Source organism: Gorilla gorilla, chromosome 15 (assembly GCF_029281585.2).
Source record: "Gorilla gorilla gorilla isolate KB3781 chromosome 15, NHGRI_mGorGor1-v2.1_pri, whole genome shotgun sequence".
Taxonomy (NCBI): Eukaryota; Metazoa; Chordata; class Mammalia; order Primates; family Hominidae; genus Gorilla; species Gorilla gorilla.
The window spans coordinates 119,543,441-119,560,976 of record NC_073239.2 but is presented as its reverse complement, the minus strand read 5'-3'; the positions used below and the strand labels follow the sequence as shown (position 1 = coordinate 119,560,976).

At 53.7% G+C, this 17,536-nt stretch overlaps 1 protein-coding gene across 1 annotated transcript in view; it reads right to left on the bottom strand.

Annotated features, from left to right (window-relative positions):
- RCOR1 (REST corepressor 1) overlaps positions 1 to 962 on the bottom strand; it is a 137,036-nt gene extending 136,074 nt beyond the window's left edge. Inside the window, exons 1-2 of the mRNA XM_055361605.2 lie at positions 404 to 962; positions 266 to 325 (exon numbers count right to left, since the gene is read on the bottom strand). Of these exons, the coding sequence (XP_055217580.1) occupies positions 266 to 325; positions 404 to 695 (352 nt within the window). The 5' untranslated portion in view covers positions 696 to 962. The remainder of the gene's footprint in view (positions 1 to 265; positions 326 to 403) is intronic.
- Between the last annotated feature and the right edge of the window lie 16,574 nt (positions 963 to 17,536).

Below are 17,536 nucleotides of genomic sequence, written 5' to 3'. Positions count from 1 at the left end.
ACCCGCAGTCCTCGGAGGCGCAAGGGGGCAGCGGCGCCGGCCCTGCTGGGGGCGACCTGGCCTCCCCCGGGTGCAGAGGCACGTTTGCAGAACACTCGTGTGCGTGTGCGCCTCCTCGTCCTCGCCCTGCTGTTCTCCCCACGGACGGCAGGGCGAACGCACACACAAAAAGAAAGTTGTCGGCGGGCTCCCGCCCCCTCGGGCTCGCCGGGGACCCGGGGCTCCTGCTCATCCCCGCCGCCGGCCGGCCGGGGCCGCTACTCACCGGGGTCGAAGTCGGGCACCACCGCCTGGTACTGGGGTCCGACCCTCATGCCACCGCCACCTGCGGGGGAAGCAGAACACGGCGGTCAGCGCGGCGCGGGGCGCGGGGCCCGGGGCCGCGGGGGCGGCTGCCACCTACCGTGCTCCTCGTCGCTGGACGAGCCCGAGCTGCCTTCCTCCCAGGAGTTGCTGCTGCTGTTGCCATTGGGCGCCGCCGCCGCCAAACTTTTATTCTGGCCATTATTGGGGGCGGCGGCGGCTGAGGCGGCGGCGGCCGAGGCTGAGGAGGCGGCGGCGCCCGAGGCGGCAGCGGCGGCTGGCGAGGCGCAGGCGGCCGAGGCGGCGGCGGCGGCGGAGGCGGAGGCGGCCGCGTTGTTCCTCCCTCTCCGCTTCCCTGAGACCTCGGGGCCCTTCTCCACCATGGCCGGCATCGGCGGGGGCCGGGGCCGTGCGAAAGTGGCGGGGACCCGCGGCTCCTGAGGAGGGGGCGCCGAGACGGGGGAGGGGGCGCGGGGCCGGCGCGGGGCCGGGCGGGCGCGGCGGGAGCCCACGGGCGCGAGTCCGAGTCGGGGGAGGCCCAAACGGGCAGAGCGCGGAGCCGCTTCAAGCCCCCAGCGACGAGCCGAGCGCAACTTTCGCTCTCATCGCCGCCCTCACTTCACTGGCACCAACTACTCCGGGAGCAGCGAGCGGAGAGGGGAGGAGGCAGGGGCGGGGCCTGCAGGGGCGCCGGGGGAGGGGGGCGCGCAGCCCAACAGACGCGAGATGGCTCCGCCCCCCTCGCGCTCCCATTGGCTCTGGTGGGATTTGGACAGCCAGCGGCAACGGGGTTGGCTCCGCGCGCCCGTCCGTCCGGGGCGGCGGGGCGGGGGAGCGGGGAGGGGCGGCTCCGGGCTTCCGTTGGCGAGGTTCGGTTGACGCGTATCGCCCGCCGTACGTGGTTTGAGGTTTGCCGTCTCCCTACGCCCCATGATCCATCTCTCCAGGCAGCGGCGAGGAGTTCGCGGCCCTCCCCGCCCCCTACCCTTGGCCGCGGCCCCTGCCCCTGCTGCCCGCGCACGCCTCCCGCGGCCTCTGGCCCCCCTCCGAAGGACCCCGCTGAGAGTCCCGTCGACTTCTCAAAGTAAAGTGTGTCTGGCGCTGGGAAGCCGCGGAGCGCCCGGCCGGGACTACTTTCCGCTGCGCGGAGGAGTACGGGCGCGCTAAGACTCCATACAAAGAGGAAACTAATTGGGGGAAACTCGCTGCGCCCCCGCCTTTCCCAGGGGACGCGGGGCTGGCGGGGGCGGGGGCCGCGGCGCGGGGGACGGGCTTCCCAGGCGGCCGCCTCCCCTGGCGCGAGCCGCGTGGGGGCTCGGGTCTGCGGTGCTGCCCGCTAATTGGGTGGGGGAGGCCGGGGCCCCCGGGGTGGCTTGGGTGCGGGGTGCCCCGCGGCTTCAGAGGCCCAAGGGAGGGTCCCCGTGGGCCCCCGGGGCACAGAGTCCCGGCGTGGGGACGCCCAAGCCGCCTGGGTGGCCGCTGAAAGATGAATGAAGGGGCCCAGTCGTCCTGGGGCGGGGGTCCAGGAAGGGTAAAGAGGAAGAAGCTATTTTCATCCCAAGCTCTCGGCACGGGAGGAGGGTCAACTTCCTTCGGGGCGAGGGCAGCCACTTTTCCGGCTCTGCCGCCCGCCCCGCCTCCCTACTCCCCCCGGCACCCCCACGAGGGAGAACACGGGGTGCGGGCGGGTGGGGTCGGCTGAGGCTAGCCTGAGAGCCGCTGCCTTGGAGAGGGACCACCGGGCAGCCGTACAGCTGTTAGGAGGCTGAGGAGTGTAACTGCCTTGGAGGTCCCGGTGCCCTACCCCCAGCCAACCCTGAAACTACGCGCCCTTCGTAATTAGACCAGTGAAGGTCTATACGGAAAATCTTTTTAAAGCTGGGATGGCTATTTTTCTTTTAAGTTACTTCAAACCTGAGCTTAATTTGGGGACTAGCTCTGGATATAAATAGCTACAGGGAGAATTTGGGAGTTTTATGGTTTTAAAGCCTGAGTAAATAAGCAGGGTTTTGTCTTGAACATTTTCTGCAGCATGAACCATTATTAACTTTATTGAAGAGACCACGTTCACTTCTGCCTAAATGGCCTTTAAGAAACAGGGCTGGGAGCCCTCCTGGTATAGAAGCCCTTCCCCCACCAAGTTCAGGGTCGCAGCTCTTAGACTCTCCTCAAAAGTACGTCCCTCTCCTTGGAGTGCCCTGGATGCTGCAGGTGTGTGCCCCGATACACCCTGTCAGCTGGCCTGGGCAGGGTACAGAACCGGGGTGGCATTCCGGGGCTGGGCCACTGGCTAAGGCCTCTGACTCATCCGGAGGTGAGCCCTGTGTGAGGAATGAGGTCCAGAACACGCTGCCCCGCTCGCTTGGTGTCTACAAAGTTCTGCCACGAGACTAGAAGGATCAACCTACAAGGGCACAAAGGTGATACTGGGTCATTAAGGCAATAGGGATAGCAGAGCACACAAGGCCGCCCTCTCCACCCACCAGCCCCCAAGGCTGAGGCCAGGCCGGGCTACCAGTAGGGGCGCAGCAGTGGACTTCACAAGCATTCTTTTTTTTTTTTTTTTTTTTTCCAACGAATATTAACACTTAATATGTGCCGGGCCCTGTTCTATTTTGTCTGACCCTAATGCTACACGGATACTGTATTGGCCTGAAGCTCTCAGATTTACCAACCGTAAAATACAGAAAACAGTACCTACCTCCTGGCCCGATGGACTGTAATAGAGTCCATCCTTCCAGCATAGGGAACCCCAACGTTAAGGACACTCGCCTTCCCATCGCTTGGGGAGAGGGCTCCACACACAGCCCTGGGATTGGGAATTTGTGATCCCACACTTCTAACGCATCCACAAAGCCGGCAGCCCTATCATGTTTTTCGGTGAGACTCCCACTCTGAAAGTGAGACCTCATGCCTGCTCCCCTCTCCTTACACCTCCCACAGCCCCTTCTGCCTGGGCTCCTAGCCCGTGGCCTTACCTCATTCTTCAGAGAAAAACGAAAGCCTTCAGGATCTTTCTTCTCTCCCAGTACCCAAACAGACAAACTTCCCTGTCGGGTACTCACGTCCTCCTCAGGCCTAGGACCCCCTCCCGCTGCCCTCCCCTCGAGGCTTTTCTGTGCCATCAGCCTCACTCTGGACCGACTCCTGCCCCCAAACCCTCTCCTGCCTCTGGCCATTTCTCCCTCCCCTAAGACATTTCTGTAGACTTCCTTACACTCACCTCCTCCACCCCTTCCCGTCCCAGCCTCTCATCACCCCACCCAGCAGGGCTGTGTCCCCACCCCTTAACTGCTGCTAAGGTAACCTACAACCTCTCCGCTGCCCAATCCGGGGGTCACTTCTTGGTCTCGCTGAGCTTCTCAGCAGCAGCTGAGTCGACCACTCCTCCTCCTGGAAACCCTCACTTGTCTGGACCTGGGGATTCCAGTTCACCTGGTCCTGCTACCTCACAGGTCACTCCCCATCAGTCTCCTCTGCAGCTTTCAACCTGTCATCGTTGGGATTCCTCCTTGCCTTTTTCCTTTCATTAATTTTTTTTTAGCCAGAGTCTCACTCTGTCGCCCAGGCTGGAGTCCAGTGGCACGATCTCGGCTCACTGCAATCTCTGCCTCAGCCTCCCGAGTAGCTAGGATTACAGGCACCCGCCACTACACCCGGCTAATTTTTGTATTTTTAGTAGAGACGGGGTTTCACCGTATTGGCCAGGCTGGTCTTGAACTCCTGGCCTCGTGATCCGCCCGCCTCAGACTCCCAAAGTGCTGGGATTACAGGCTTGAGCCGTGGCTCCCGGTGACATAGCGAGATCCCGTCTGTATAAAACAAAAACAAAAACAAAAACTATGACCCTATGACCATCTCGTCCCCCCACCCTAAAAAAAAACAAAAACTATGACCATGACCATCTCATCCCCCACCCTTATAGATGAGAAAGCTGAGGCACCCAGAAGTGAAATATCTTCCTAGGATCAGGCATGATATGAGGGGAGGAGCCGGGGAACAGCTAAGCCAGGAGCTATGGAGCCTCTTAACCAAGGCCAGAGTTGCCCCAGGGATTCTGGGACGGCCAGGGGCAAGGGTGTCTGCAAAATGCTTGGTCTGATGCTAAACATACAGTGTTTATAATTTTGTATTCATTGTATTTTCCCAGAAAAGGAGAAGGGAAGGGAAAAGAGTCAGCATGTGTTATAAAATGATTAGAAAATGGGAAAGGAAGTACCTGGTACAGCAAAATCAACCATCAAATGAACATACCCCAGTGATGGAGTCATCAAAGCCCAAAGGGGCTCCGTCTCCTTCAGTTCAGGAATGAAGGGAAGGGATCAGGAAAAGGAGAGACAGGTACAGGCTTTCCTACCCCAGTGTTTATAGTTCTTCCTGCTGCTAATTATTATTATTACTAGATTTGGGCTTGTTAGAAAATTCTGTTTGGCAAGGAATTCCTTTCCCAAGAATGGAGCCAGGCAGAGGGCAGGGTATGGGCCAGGGCTGGGAAGTGTCAGGAAAACACCCTAAAGCCATTCCTGGGAGGTTTCAAGCCCCCAAAGGACTATTGGAAAACTGAGACTTCAGGCTGGAATTTTAGCCATCCTAAGAGTTCTGAACCTGGAATCCATGGATAGAATTCTGGAGACCATGAACCAGAGCTGGTAAATCCATCTTTATTTAAATTAACCTTTAACACCAGGTGCGGCGGCACTCACTTATAATCCCAGGTACTTTAGGCCTCCAGCAAGACCCCTGTCTCAAAAAAAATCAACCTTTAACCAAAATCCAGCATTTTCTTCACTTATGAATGTAGGTGATATTCCATCTCAACACATTGCAGTCACTGGAAATATCTCAAAATAGCATTTATTTATTTATTTTATTTTTATTTTATTTTATTTTTTGAGACAGAGTCTTGTTCTGTCGCCCAGGCTGGAGTGCAGTGGCATGATCTCAGCTCAGTGCAACCTCACGGGTTCCAACTATTTTCCTCCCTCAGGCTCTGAGTAGCTGGGATTACAGGCACGCACCACCACGCCCAGCTAATTTTTGTATTTTTCGTAGAGATGGGGTTTCACCATGTTGGCCAGACTGGTGTCGAACTCCTGACGTCGTGATCCGCCCACCTTGGCCTCCCAAAGGGCTGGGATTACAGGCATGAGCCTCCGCGCCCAGCCTCAAAATAGCATGTATACTCATCTCCAAAATCACAGAAGTTATTAGACCCACCGCTAGAACTTGTTACTTAATATGTTAATAACTAAGCAAGTAAATCATAGACCTAATTGTAAAACTATAAAACTGTCAGATGAAAACCTAAATCTCTGTGACCATGAGGTAGGCAAAGTCTTCTTGATTACGATGCCAAAAGGATAAGGAACAAGAGAAAAATTGGAATTCATAAAAATTAAAACTTGTCTGGGTGAGCATGGTGGCTCACGCCTGTAATCCCAGCACTTTGAGAGGCTGAAGCGGATGGATCACCTGAGGTCGGGAGTTCGAGACCAGCCTAACCAACATGGTGAAACCCCGTCTCTACTAAGTACAAAAAATTAAAACTTGTCCTGCAAATTATGCCATTTAAAAATTGCAAAGACAATCCACATAATGAGACAGGATATTTGAAAATCATATGTCTGATAAGAGACATTAAACCTGGCCAGTGTGGTGGCTCACGCCTGTAATCCCAGCACTTTGGGAGGCAAAGGCAGGCAGATCATGAGGTCGAGAGATTGAGACCATCCTGGCCAACATGGTGAAACTCTGTCTCTACTAAAAGTACAAAAAAATTAGCTGGGTGTGGTGGCAAGCACCTGTAATCCCAGCTACTCGGGAGGCTGAGGCAGGAGAATAACTTGAACCCAGAAGGCGGAGGTTGCAGTGAGCCAAGGTCGTGCCATTGCACTCCAGCCTGGAGCAAGAGCAAGACTCCATCTCAAAAAAAAAAAAAAACAGGAGGTTGGATGTGGTGACTCAAACCTGTAATCCCAGCACTTTGGGAGGCTAAGGTGGGAGGATCACTTGAGGCCAAGCATTGGAAACTGCAGTGAGCTCTGATGGCACCTATGCACCCCAGCCTGGCCAACAGAGTGAGACTCCATCTCGAAGTAATAATAAAAAGATAAATAACCTGATTTTTAAAGGGGTAAAATGTCTGAATAGACATTTCTTCAAAGAAAAGATACAAATGGCCAAGAAGGATCAGGCATGGTGGCTCACACCTGTAATTTCAGCACTTTGGGAGGCTGAGGCGAGGGGGATCACTTGAGGTCAGGAGTTGGAGATGAGCCTGGCTAACATGATGAAACCCCGTCTCTACTGAAAATACAAAAAAGGCTGGGCGCAGTGGCTCATGCCTGTAATCCCAACACTTTGGGAGGCCGAGGAGGATGGATCACCTGATGTCAGCAGTTCAAGACCAGCCTGACCAACATGGTGAAACCCCTTCTCTATTAAAAATACAAAAAAAATAGCTGGGCGTGGTGGCTCACGCCTGTAATCCCAGCACTTTGGGAGGCCAAGGCAGGCGGATCACCTGAGGTCAGGAGTTCGAGACCAGCCTGACCAACATGGAGAAACCCCGTCTCTCCTACAGATATAAATTTTGCTGCAGATGGTGGCGGGCGCCTGTAATCCCAGCTACTCGGGAGGCTGAGGCAGGAGAATCACATGAATACAGGAGGCGGAGGTTGCAGTGAGCAGAGATTACGCCATTTCACTCCAGCCTGGGCGACAAGAGCAAAAACTCCGTCTCAAAAAAACAAACAAAAAAAAGATTAGCTGTGGCTGGATGCGGTGGCTTACACCTGTAATCCCAGCACTTTGGGAGGCCAAAGCGGGCAGATCACGAGGTCAGAAGATCAAGGCCATCCTGGCCAACATGGTGAACCCCATCTCTACTAAAAATACAAACATTAGCTGGGTATGGTGGTGCATTCCTGTAATCCCAGCTATGGGGTGGCTGAGGCAGGATAATCTCTTGAACCAGGTAGTCGGAAGTTGCAGTGAGCGGAGATCACGCCACGGCACTCTAGCCTGGCAACAGAGTGAGACTCCGTCTCAAAAAAAAAAAAAAAAAAAAAGATTAGCCAGGCGCGGTCGTGGGTGCCTGTAATCCCAGCTACCTGGAGGCTGAGGCAGGAGCATCACTTGAACCTGGGAGGCAGAGGTTGCAGTGAGCCAATATCGCCCCCATTGCAGCCTGGACAACAGAGCGAGACTCCTGTCTCAAAAAAAAAAAAAAAAAAAGCCAAGAAACTCATGCAAAGATGCTCAATGTTAGCCGTCAGGGAAATGAAAAAACCACAAAGAGATGCCACTTCTTGCCCACCAGGATAGCACTCATCAAAAAGATACAGTAACAAGTGCTGGAAGCCACTGCTGGTGGGAATGTAAAATGGTGCAGCTGCTTTGGAAAATAGTCTGGCAGTTTCTCAGGAAGTTAAACATAGAGTTGCCATTTGACCCAGAAATCCCACTCAGAGATATATACCCAAAACAACTGAAAACATATGTCCACACAAAAACTTGTGGGCAAATGTTCATAGCAGTATTATTCATACTTAATGTCCCTCATCTGATGAATGTTTAAACAAAGTGTGGTCTATCCACACTGGAATATGGGTCAGCCATAAAAAGGATGCTACAACATGGATGAATCCTGAACAGGTTAAATGAAGAAGCTAGTCACAAAAGACCACATAGTGTATGATTCCATTTCTATGAAATGTCCACAACAGGCAGAAAGCAGATTGTTGGTTGCTGAGGGAGAGAGGAATGTGGAGTGACTGCAAATGGGTACAGGGTTTCTTTCTGAGGTAATGAGATGTTCTTTTTGTTGTTGGTTTTTGTTTTTTTGTTTGTATGAGACGGAGTCTCACTCTGTCGCCAGGCTGGGGTACAGTGGCGCGATCTCAGAGTGCGATCTCGACTCACTGCAACCTCCACTTCCTGGGTTCAGGCGATCCTCCTGCCTCAGTCTCTCAAGTAGCTGGGAACACAGGTGCGCACCACCATGCCCAGCTAATTTTTTGTAGAGACAGGGTTTCACCATGTTGGTCAGGATGGTCTCGATCTCTTGACCTCGTGATTCACCTCCCTCAGCTTCCCAAAGCGATGGGATTACAACCGTGAGCCACTTCACCCGGCGAGATGTTCTAACATTGATTGTGGTGATGGTTGCATGACTCTGGATATACTAAAACTGCTGTATCGGACACTTCCAATGGGTGAATTGTATGGCATGTACTATGAATTATATCTCAAGGAAGCTGTTTGGAAAATAGAGATAATTAGATAACAGAAAGAATGAGGAGGAAGAAGACACAGAAGAACACATCATTCAGGGTCTCCGCGTTTCTGTAGATTTCGTTTCCTTTGCATCCTTCATTTGCCAGGGTGTTGGAGGAGATGGCCTCCCTGCCAGGCCTTGAGACTTCAGGCCTGGCTTTCCACACCCACACCCACACCTTTGCTAGGGTGCCAAGGCCAGTGTGGGTGCCCCACCCCGTTCCCATAAGGCCACCCCGAGGAGTCCTCATCCCCATGCTCCTGGTGGGTCACGTCCACACTTTACGATTATGTCAATCCTAACTCCAGCCTTGCAGCCAGGGCACCCTCCCGGTCCAGATGAACAAATGGAGGCCAGGCTGGGAGCTTGTCATCGCGATAAGATTATCGAGGGGAAGTGTGGGCCAGGCCCTTTCCTGCCCAGCCGCCCCACCCTTTCTTTACATTCCCTTAGGAATGCTTTTCACTCTGTCTAAGAAGCTTCCCGTGAGGCATGGGCGGACGGCAGCAGCAGGCCTGGGACCAGTGTGAGGCCTCCTTCAAGGGGCCGCAGGCATGTGGGAAGACCAGCTCGGGCAGAGCTCAGACCTAGGCTGAAGCAGGTCTCTGCCCAGGAGAGGAGAGGGCCTCCTGCCTAAGCTGGCCTCAAGATTCCCCACTTTTGGGACCTCTCTTCCCAGGATTGCCCAGGGGTGAGGCTCCCACCAGGCCACGCGACCCAGATCATGCCCCTTGGCCTTCACAGCTCAGCTTGCAGGCCCCCTCCTCCAGGAGCCCTTCTGAACCTCCTGACCGCCTCAGCCCCCTGTCCCAGGCCCTGGTGTCCCCACTCCTGGCACTGATGACAGCTGTCATGAGCCATGCTTAGGACTACTTGTGTTTCCCTCCCCCCTGCCCCCACCCCGAATTGTAAGCTCTGCAAGATAGGGTCTCACTCTTGTGTGTCTGGAATCCCGTGCTCAGCACAGAGCCTGCCACGCAGCAAGGGCTGCTTCAGTCACCACTGCTGACTTTGTCTTGGGGTCAGGCTGGGACATTTAAACCAGACCCCAGTAAGAGTGGAGATATATTGGCAGGGATATAGATAATGAGCAGAGCACTGGCTTCCCAGCTGCCTCGCAGCAGACAGACACCGGCTACACCAACATTTAGACCCTCAGAGAAAAGGGTGTTCTTTTCTCTGTCTAGAAACTGCCTTCCAAGAGTGGTTTCCTGGGCTGGGCACAGTGGCTCACACCTGTAATCCTAGCATTTTGGGAGGCCGAGTCGGGCGGATCACTTGAGGTCAGGAGTTCGGGATCAGCCTGGCCAACATGGTAAAGCCCCATCTCTACTAAAAATACAAAAGTTAGCCAGGCGTGATGGTGGGCGCCTGTCTTCCCAGCTACTCAGGAGGCTGAGGCAGGAGAATCGCTTGAACCCGAGAGGGGGAGGTTGCAATGAGCCTAGATCGTGCCACTGTACTCCAGCCTGGCGGACAGAGCAAGACTCCATCTCAAAAAAAAAAAAGAAAGGTTTCCTGGCTGAGGACCTACCCCTTGTCCACAAGAGTGACAACTAGCCCTCCCCTCCCCCAGGATCTTTCAGTAAAAGACAAACCAGGGAACTCTCCCTGGGACAGACAGACAGAGACGGATGGCCCTAGTGGGCAGGGGTGGGACGTGGAAAGGCTTGCTGGCATTCAGTCCTGCGGATGGTCAGGCCTGGCCCAGCTAGATGGGCCTCCATTCACCTCTCGTTCACAGATGAGAGACACATGGGGCTTTTCCCCAGGACACTGCAAGTACTGGGCCAGTCGAGAGTGACACGAGGGTGCCCTGGGAGGTGGGATACCTGGGCCGTACTCTTTCCTCTACCAGCTTAGATACCACGACACCCTTCCAACTGTCATCCCCTAATCACATGACAGCCAGAGATCATCTTTGAAACAAGGGCTGGGTCACTTCCTTCCTGGCTTACAACCCCCGCCACCCCCTACCCCCACCCCCCGGTCCCTACTGGGATTTCCTGTGGGCCAAGAATGAAATTCCAAACACTCCACAGCTGGCCCCAGGCACATGAGGCATGGCCCTGCCTCCAGCCTCCACTTCGACTCCTGGCCTCATGTCTCCCCTCCCCTTCACACCCTGCACCTGCCTCAGGGCCTTTGCATAAGAGCGACAATTAGCCCTCCCCTCCTCCAGGATCTTTCAGTAAAAGACAAACCGGGGAACTCTCCCTGGAACAGACAGACAGAGAGATGGATGGCCCTAGCAGGCAGGGGTGTGACACGGAGAGGCCTGCTGGCGTTCGGCTGTTTCTAGGCCGGGAACACCTTTCCCCCAATCTTCCCAGGCTTCCTCTGCCTTACCCCACCTACATGTCACCTCCTCCAGGAGCCTTCTGACCATCCCATCCATGGAAGGTCCCCACCCCTGCCCCTTCCGGGGCTGTGCCTCATTACCAGCCCTGTCTCAGCTGCAGCCCTGGGACTCTTGGTTCTTGTATCTCTCTCCCTCCCCAGACCCCCACCCCGCCCAGGACCTCTTGGTGTTGCCGTCCTGCTTGCACTGCTCCAGTGTTCAGCAGTGCCTGGTCCAGAGGAGAATGTGTCTCAGAGTCTCCTCTGCTGCGCACACATCTTGGAGCTCCAGGGAGTGACGCAGGGGATAGCCGAAGACCCTCTTCTCCTCCAGCCATCTCCTTCAACTTCCCCTAGCATCTGCCTTGCTGGCAGCCCCATATCATGTCTCTCCCTGCACTGGCCTAGCACACGGAGGGGAGAAGGGAGTGCCTGCTTCATGGACATGGGTTTCCTGCTGGAACTTCACTGTGGAGATGGTTGTGCAACATCGTGAATGTACTGTATGTCCCTGAATTGTACATTTGAAAATGATTTAAATGGCCAGGCATGATGGCTCACGCAGCTTTGGGAGGCTGAGGCAAGAGGATCGCTTGAGCCCAGGAGTTCTGGGCTGTAGTGCGCTATGCCGAGAGGGTGTCCGCACTAACTTTGGCATTAATATGGTGACTTCCCAGGAGCAGGGGACCACCACGTTGCTTAAGGAGGGGTGAACCAGCCCAGGTCGGAAATGGAGCAGGTCAAAACTCCCAGGCTGATCAGTAGCGGAATTGTGCCTGTGAATAGCCACTGCACTCCAGCCTGGGCAATACAGCAAGACCCTGTCTCTCTTTTTTCTTTTTTTTTTTTTGAGACGGAGTCTCACTGTCACCCAGGCTGGAGTGCAGTGGTGCAATCTCGGCTCACTGCAACCTCCGCCCCCTGGGTTCAAGCAATTCTCCTGCCTCAGCCTCCCGAGTAGTTGGGATTACAGGGGTCTGCCACCTCACCCCTAAAATGTATGTAAAAATACAATACTAATTATTGTATTTTTAGTAGAGTTGGGGTTTCACCATCTTGACCAGGCTGGTCTTGAACTCCTGACCTCGTGATCCACCCGCCTCAGCCTCCCAAAGTGCTGGGATTGCAGGCGTGAGCCACCGCGCCTGACAACCCTGTCTCTTAAAAAAAAAAAAAAAATTATAGGCTGGGCACAGTGGCTCACGCCCGTAATCCCAGCACTTTGGGAGGCCGAGGCGGGCGGATCACCTGAGGTCAGGAGTTCGAGACCAGCCTCAACATGGAGAAACCCTGTCTCTACTAAAAATACAAAATTAGCCGGGCGTGGTGGCGCATGCCTGTAATCCCAACTACTCGGGAGGCTGAGGCAAGAGAATTGCTTGAACCCCGGAGGCAGAGGTTGCGGTGAGCCGAGATCATGCCATTGCACTCCAGCCTGGGCAACAAGAGTGAAACTCTGTCTCAAAAAAAAATAATAAAGTAAAATAAAATAAATTACAGGGATGAGGCAGGGAGGACAGAAAAAAAGAAAAATGTATTATTATTATTATTGTTATTTTTGTTGTTGTTGTTGAGATGGAGTCTCGCTCTGTCGCCCAGGCTGGAGTGCAGTGGTGCAATCTCGGCTCACTGCAAGCTCTGCCTCCCAGGTTCACGCATTTCTCCTGCCTCAGCCTCCCTAGTAGCTGGGACTACAGGCGCCTGCCACCACACCCGGCTAATCTTGTTTTTTGTATTTTTAGTAGAGACAGGGTTTCACCATGTTAGCCAGGATGGTCTCGATCTCCTGACCCCGTGATCCATCCGCCTCAGCCTCCCAAAGTGGTGGGATTACAGGCGTGAGCCACTGCACCCGGCCAACAAATTATTTTTTACAATTCCACACCCAATGTCAACTCTGCCTCCAGACACATCTGGAGTCCAGTCCTCTCTCGTTCCCCCACTGTCCCCACCATGGGGCAGGCCTAGTCACATCTCACCTGGCCTCCTCGCTTCTATCTTTGAAGCATGGGGCACAGAAGAATACGGCTAATACAGAAACCATATCACGTCTGGTCCTGCTCTAGACCGTCACCCAGAACAAAAACATAGGCTTGGTCGGGCGCAGTGGCTCACTTTGGGAGGCTGAGGCGGGTGGATTGCCTGAGCTCAGGAGTTGAAGACCAGCCTGGGCAACAACGGTAAAACCCCGTCTCTACTAAGATACAAAAAATTAGCCAGGCATGGCAGCATGCGCCTGTAATCCCAGCTACTCGGGAGGCAGAGACAGGAGAATCGCTTGATCCTGAAAGGCGGAGGTTGCAGTGAGCCGAGATATTGCGCCACTGAATTCCAGTCCAGGCGACAGAGCAAGACTCCATCTCAAAAAAAAAAAAAAAAAAAAAAAAAAAACAACACCACCAAAAAAAAACCATAGGTTTGGCTGGGTGTCATGGCTCACACCTGTAAGTCCAGTACTTTGGGAGGCTGAGGCGGACAAATCACTTGAGGCTATGAGTTCAAGACCTGTCTGGACAACATAGGGAGACTCCATTTCTGCAACAACAACAACAACAAAAATTTTAAATTAAATTTAAAAATTAAGGCCAGGTGCAGCTCACGCCTGTAATCCCAGCACTTTGGGAGGCGGGCGGATCACCTGAGGTCAGGGGCTCAAGATGAGCCTGGCCAACATAGCGCAATCCTGCCTTTACTAAAAATACAAAAAAAATTACCCGTGCAGGTGGCAGGCAGCTTTAATCCCAGCTACTCAGGAGGCTGAGGCAGGAGAATCGCTTGAACCCAGGAGGCAGAGGTTGCAGTGAGCAGAGGTGGCGCCATTGCACTCCAGCCTGGGTGCAGAGCGTGGTGGCACACACTTGAGTCCAGGAGTTTGAAGTAACAGCGAGCTCCAGCCACTGCACTCCAGCCTGGGAGACAGAGGGAGACCCTGTCAACAACAACAGCAACAAAAATAGAAAGAAAAGAAAGGCTTTCCGGCAGTTTACAAGGCCCTCCACAAGCAGCAAGCAGGCCTCCAGCGGCCTTTTGTGACCCAGTCTTGTCATGTTGCCTCCCTGAGTCACCACCTGCTCTAGCCCGCCTGGCCTCCCTGATGCTCCTGGAACAACCCAGTCCTGCCCGAGTGCAGGGCCTTTGTGCCTGCCACTCCCTGTGCTGGATGGCTCTTCCCCTGACACCCCTTGGGCTCCCTCCTGCCCCCTTCAAATTCTCACTCGCATGTCACCTTCTCAGCAAGGCCATCCCTGACAGCCCCACCCCTGGGCTCTCCCTTCTATGTGTCACCCCTGGTGTATCTGATTTGATTTCTATGGTATGGGCCCCCTGGGGATGGCAGCCTGTGAGAGCAGAGATTTTTGTCTGTTTTGCTCCCCAGAGCCTACAGCAGTGCGTGGCACATAGCAACTTCATGCACACCTGAGAAATGAATGAGCCATTTTCCAGGGGAGGACACTGAGGCCCAGGGGGCCAGAGCCCTGTCTCGCAGTCACACAGCTGTGACAGGCAGCGCGCGGGACTCCTCCGGCATCTCTCCCGGCTCCCAGGTCCTTCCAGCTCAAGCTGCTTGTGATTTTTGTTAGTATCCACCCCGTGGAAGACTGAGTGTCCTCACAGCTTTCTCATCTTCTTGCTGAGAAGGCAAATATTCAAAAATACTTTGACAATGACATTCTCCAGTTCCCGAGGCTGTGTGTGATGCCAAAAATGATGTGACTAATTAGCAGACCACGGGGCCCAGCAGCCCAAGAAGGGCGCCAATCCACACATCCTGGCATCTGTGCTCCCGGGGAAGGGGGCCTAGGCCAGGTCAGGTGCTGCCTCTGGCTGCCTGAGAGCCCCTGGACCTCTCAGGGCCTCAGTTTCCTTTTTTTTTTTTTTTGAGACAAGAGTTTCACTCTTGTTGCCCAGGCTGGAGTGCAATGACGCAATCCCGGCTCACCACAACCTCCGCCTCCCAGGTTCAAGCGATTTTCCTGCCTCAGCCTCCGAGTAGCTGGGATTACAGGCATGCGCCACCATGCCTGGCTGATTTTGTATTTTTAGTAGAGACAGGGTTTCTCCGTGTTGGTTAGGCTGGTCTCAAACTCCCAACCTCAGGTGATCCACCCGCCTCAGCCTCCCAAAGTGCTGGGATTATAGGCACGAGCCACTGCGCCCAGCCTGTTTTTATTTTTATTTTTTATTTTTTATTTTTGGATCAGTGTGAAGTCATGTTTCCCCATTTATAAATGAGGGGGCTTTTGGCTCAGATCCAGACCCAAATTTTGTCTGCTGCAGGAAGCTTCAGTGCCCAGTCCCTAGAGGACAAAGTGGTAACTCAGGGCAGAGTTTGGTGTTAATGTCATTCTTCCTGACAGTCTGGGAGCTCCCAGACACCTGAGGTTCATCTAGGTTCCTCGAGTCATCTCCAATACCCCCAAGTCTCATTTTGTCCCAGGTGCTGGGGACGCAGCAACAGGATTTTATGTCACCCCGCTGCATCCCCCTCTCAGCATGGCCTGGGCTTTCTGCTCTTGGTCACTTCTGATGGTGCCTAGCACAGGATCAGTGCCCCAAAACGAAATTCCAGTGGTGTCAGCCATTATCCTCCAAGGTCAGCTCTCTGCTGGTCATGGTTCCTTTGGGGCCAGCCTTATTCGACCCTCAGAACAACCTCAGGAGGCATCCAGGGCAGGAGACATTGCTCCCATCTGACAGACGTGGAGACTGAGGTCCCGAGAGAGGAAGTAACTTTTTCATTTTATTTTTTATTTTTATTTTTGAGAAGGGGTCTCATTTTGTCATCCAGGCTGGAGTGCAGTGGCGTGATCATGGCTCCTGGCAACCTCGACCTCCCAGGCTCAAGCAATCCTCCCTCCTCAGCTTCCCGAGTAGCTGAGACTACAGGTGCACATCATCACTCCCAGCTAATTTTTTGATTTTTAGTAAAGATCTTGTCTCACTATGTTACCCAGGATGGTCTCAAACTCTCGGACTCAAGTGATCCTCCCAGCCTTGGCCTCCCAAAATGCTATCACAGGCACAAGCCACCACACCCAGCCAGAAGTGACTTTTGCAACACCCCACGGGAACTAGTGTGTTATATGCTGATGTAACTGAATACCTGATATGGGTAACTTACAAAGAACAGAAATTTATTTCTCACTGCTCTGGAGGCTGAAAGTCCAAAATAGAGGGGCCTGCATCTGGTAAGACTTTGCACTTCATGAAAGGTGCAAAGAAGAGAAAAAGAGAGAGAAAGAAGGGGACTGAACGCGCCCTTATATCATGAACCCTCTCCCACAATAAAAAACCCACTCACTCAAAAATGGCATTAAACTATTCCCGAGAGCAAAGGCCTGTTGATCTGAACACTTCCCATTAGGCCCCATGTCCTAACACTGCTGCACTGGGGATCAAGTTTCTACACATGTGTTTTGGGGAATGTATTCAAACCCTAGCATTTCATCCCTGGAATTCATGCTCCAAATTCATGTCTTTCTCACATTCAAAATACATTCCATCCCAATAGCCCCAAAGTCATAGCTTGCTCCAGCACCAATTCAAAAGTTGAGACTTCAGAGTCTCACCTAAATCAGAGATGGGTGAGACGCAGGCACCGTTCATCCTGAGGTCAATTCTCTCCAGCCACAAGCCTGTGAAATCAAAGAAGTTATCTACTTCCAAAATACAGGCATAGGCTAGACATTCCCATTCCAAAAGGGCAAAACAGGAAAGAAAGAAGAAGTAACTGGTCCTAAGTAAATCCAAAGCTGAGTAGGCAGACAACGTTAAATCTTTTTTTTTTTTTTTTTTGAGGCAGGGTTTCACTCCCGTTGCCTAGGCTAGAGTGCAATGGCATGAGCACGGCTCACTGCAGCCTCTGCCTCCCAGGCTCAAGGAATCCTCTCCCACCTCAGCCTCCTCAGTAGTTGGGATTACAGGTGCCTGCCACCATGCCCAGCTAATTTTTTGTATTTTTTTTGTAGAGACTAGCTTTTGCCATGCTGCCCAGGCTGGTCTCAAACTCGTGAGCTCACACCATCGGCCTGCCTCTTCTGCCCAAAGTGTTGGGATTACAGGCATGAGCCACCGGGCCCAGCCTACAGTTCTTGTCTTGGGGACAGCCTCACTGTCCTCCATCTCCACAAGGCACTGCCCTGGTAGGGGTTCTCTGCAGTGGCTCCACCTCAACAAAAAGTCTCTGCCTGGGCCCCGAGGCTGTAGGTAACATCCTTTGAAATCTTGGTGGAGGAGGCCATGGCCCCGCTGCTCTTGCAATCTGCACCTGCAGAATTAGCAGCACATGGTTGCCACTAAGGTTTACAGGTTGTACTTTCCAGAGCAGTGAGTCGAGCGGCACCCGGGCCAGCCTGGGAGGCCGAGACAACCAGATCACGAGGTCAAGAGATGGAGACCATCCTGGCTAACATAGTGAAACCCCATCTCTACTAAAAATACAAAAAGTTAGCCAGGCATGGTGGCATGGTCCTATAGTCCCAGCTACTCGGGAGGCTGAGGCAGGAGAATTGCTTGAACCCAAGAGGTGGAGGTTGCAGGGCCCGAGAATATGCCACTGTACTCCAGCCTGGGCGACAGAGTGAGACCCCATCTCAAAAAAAAAAAAAAAAACCC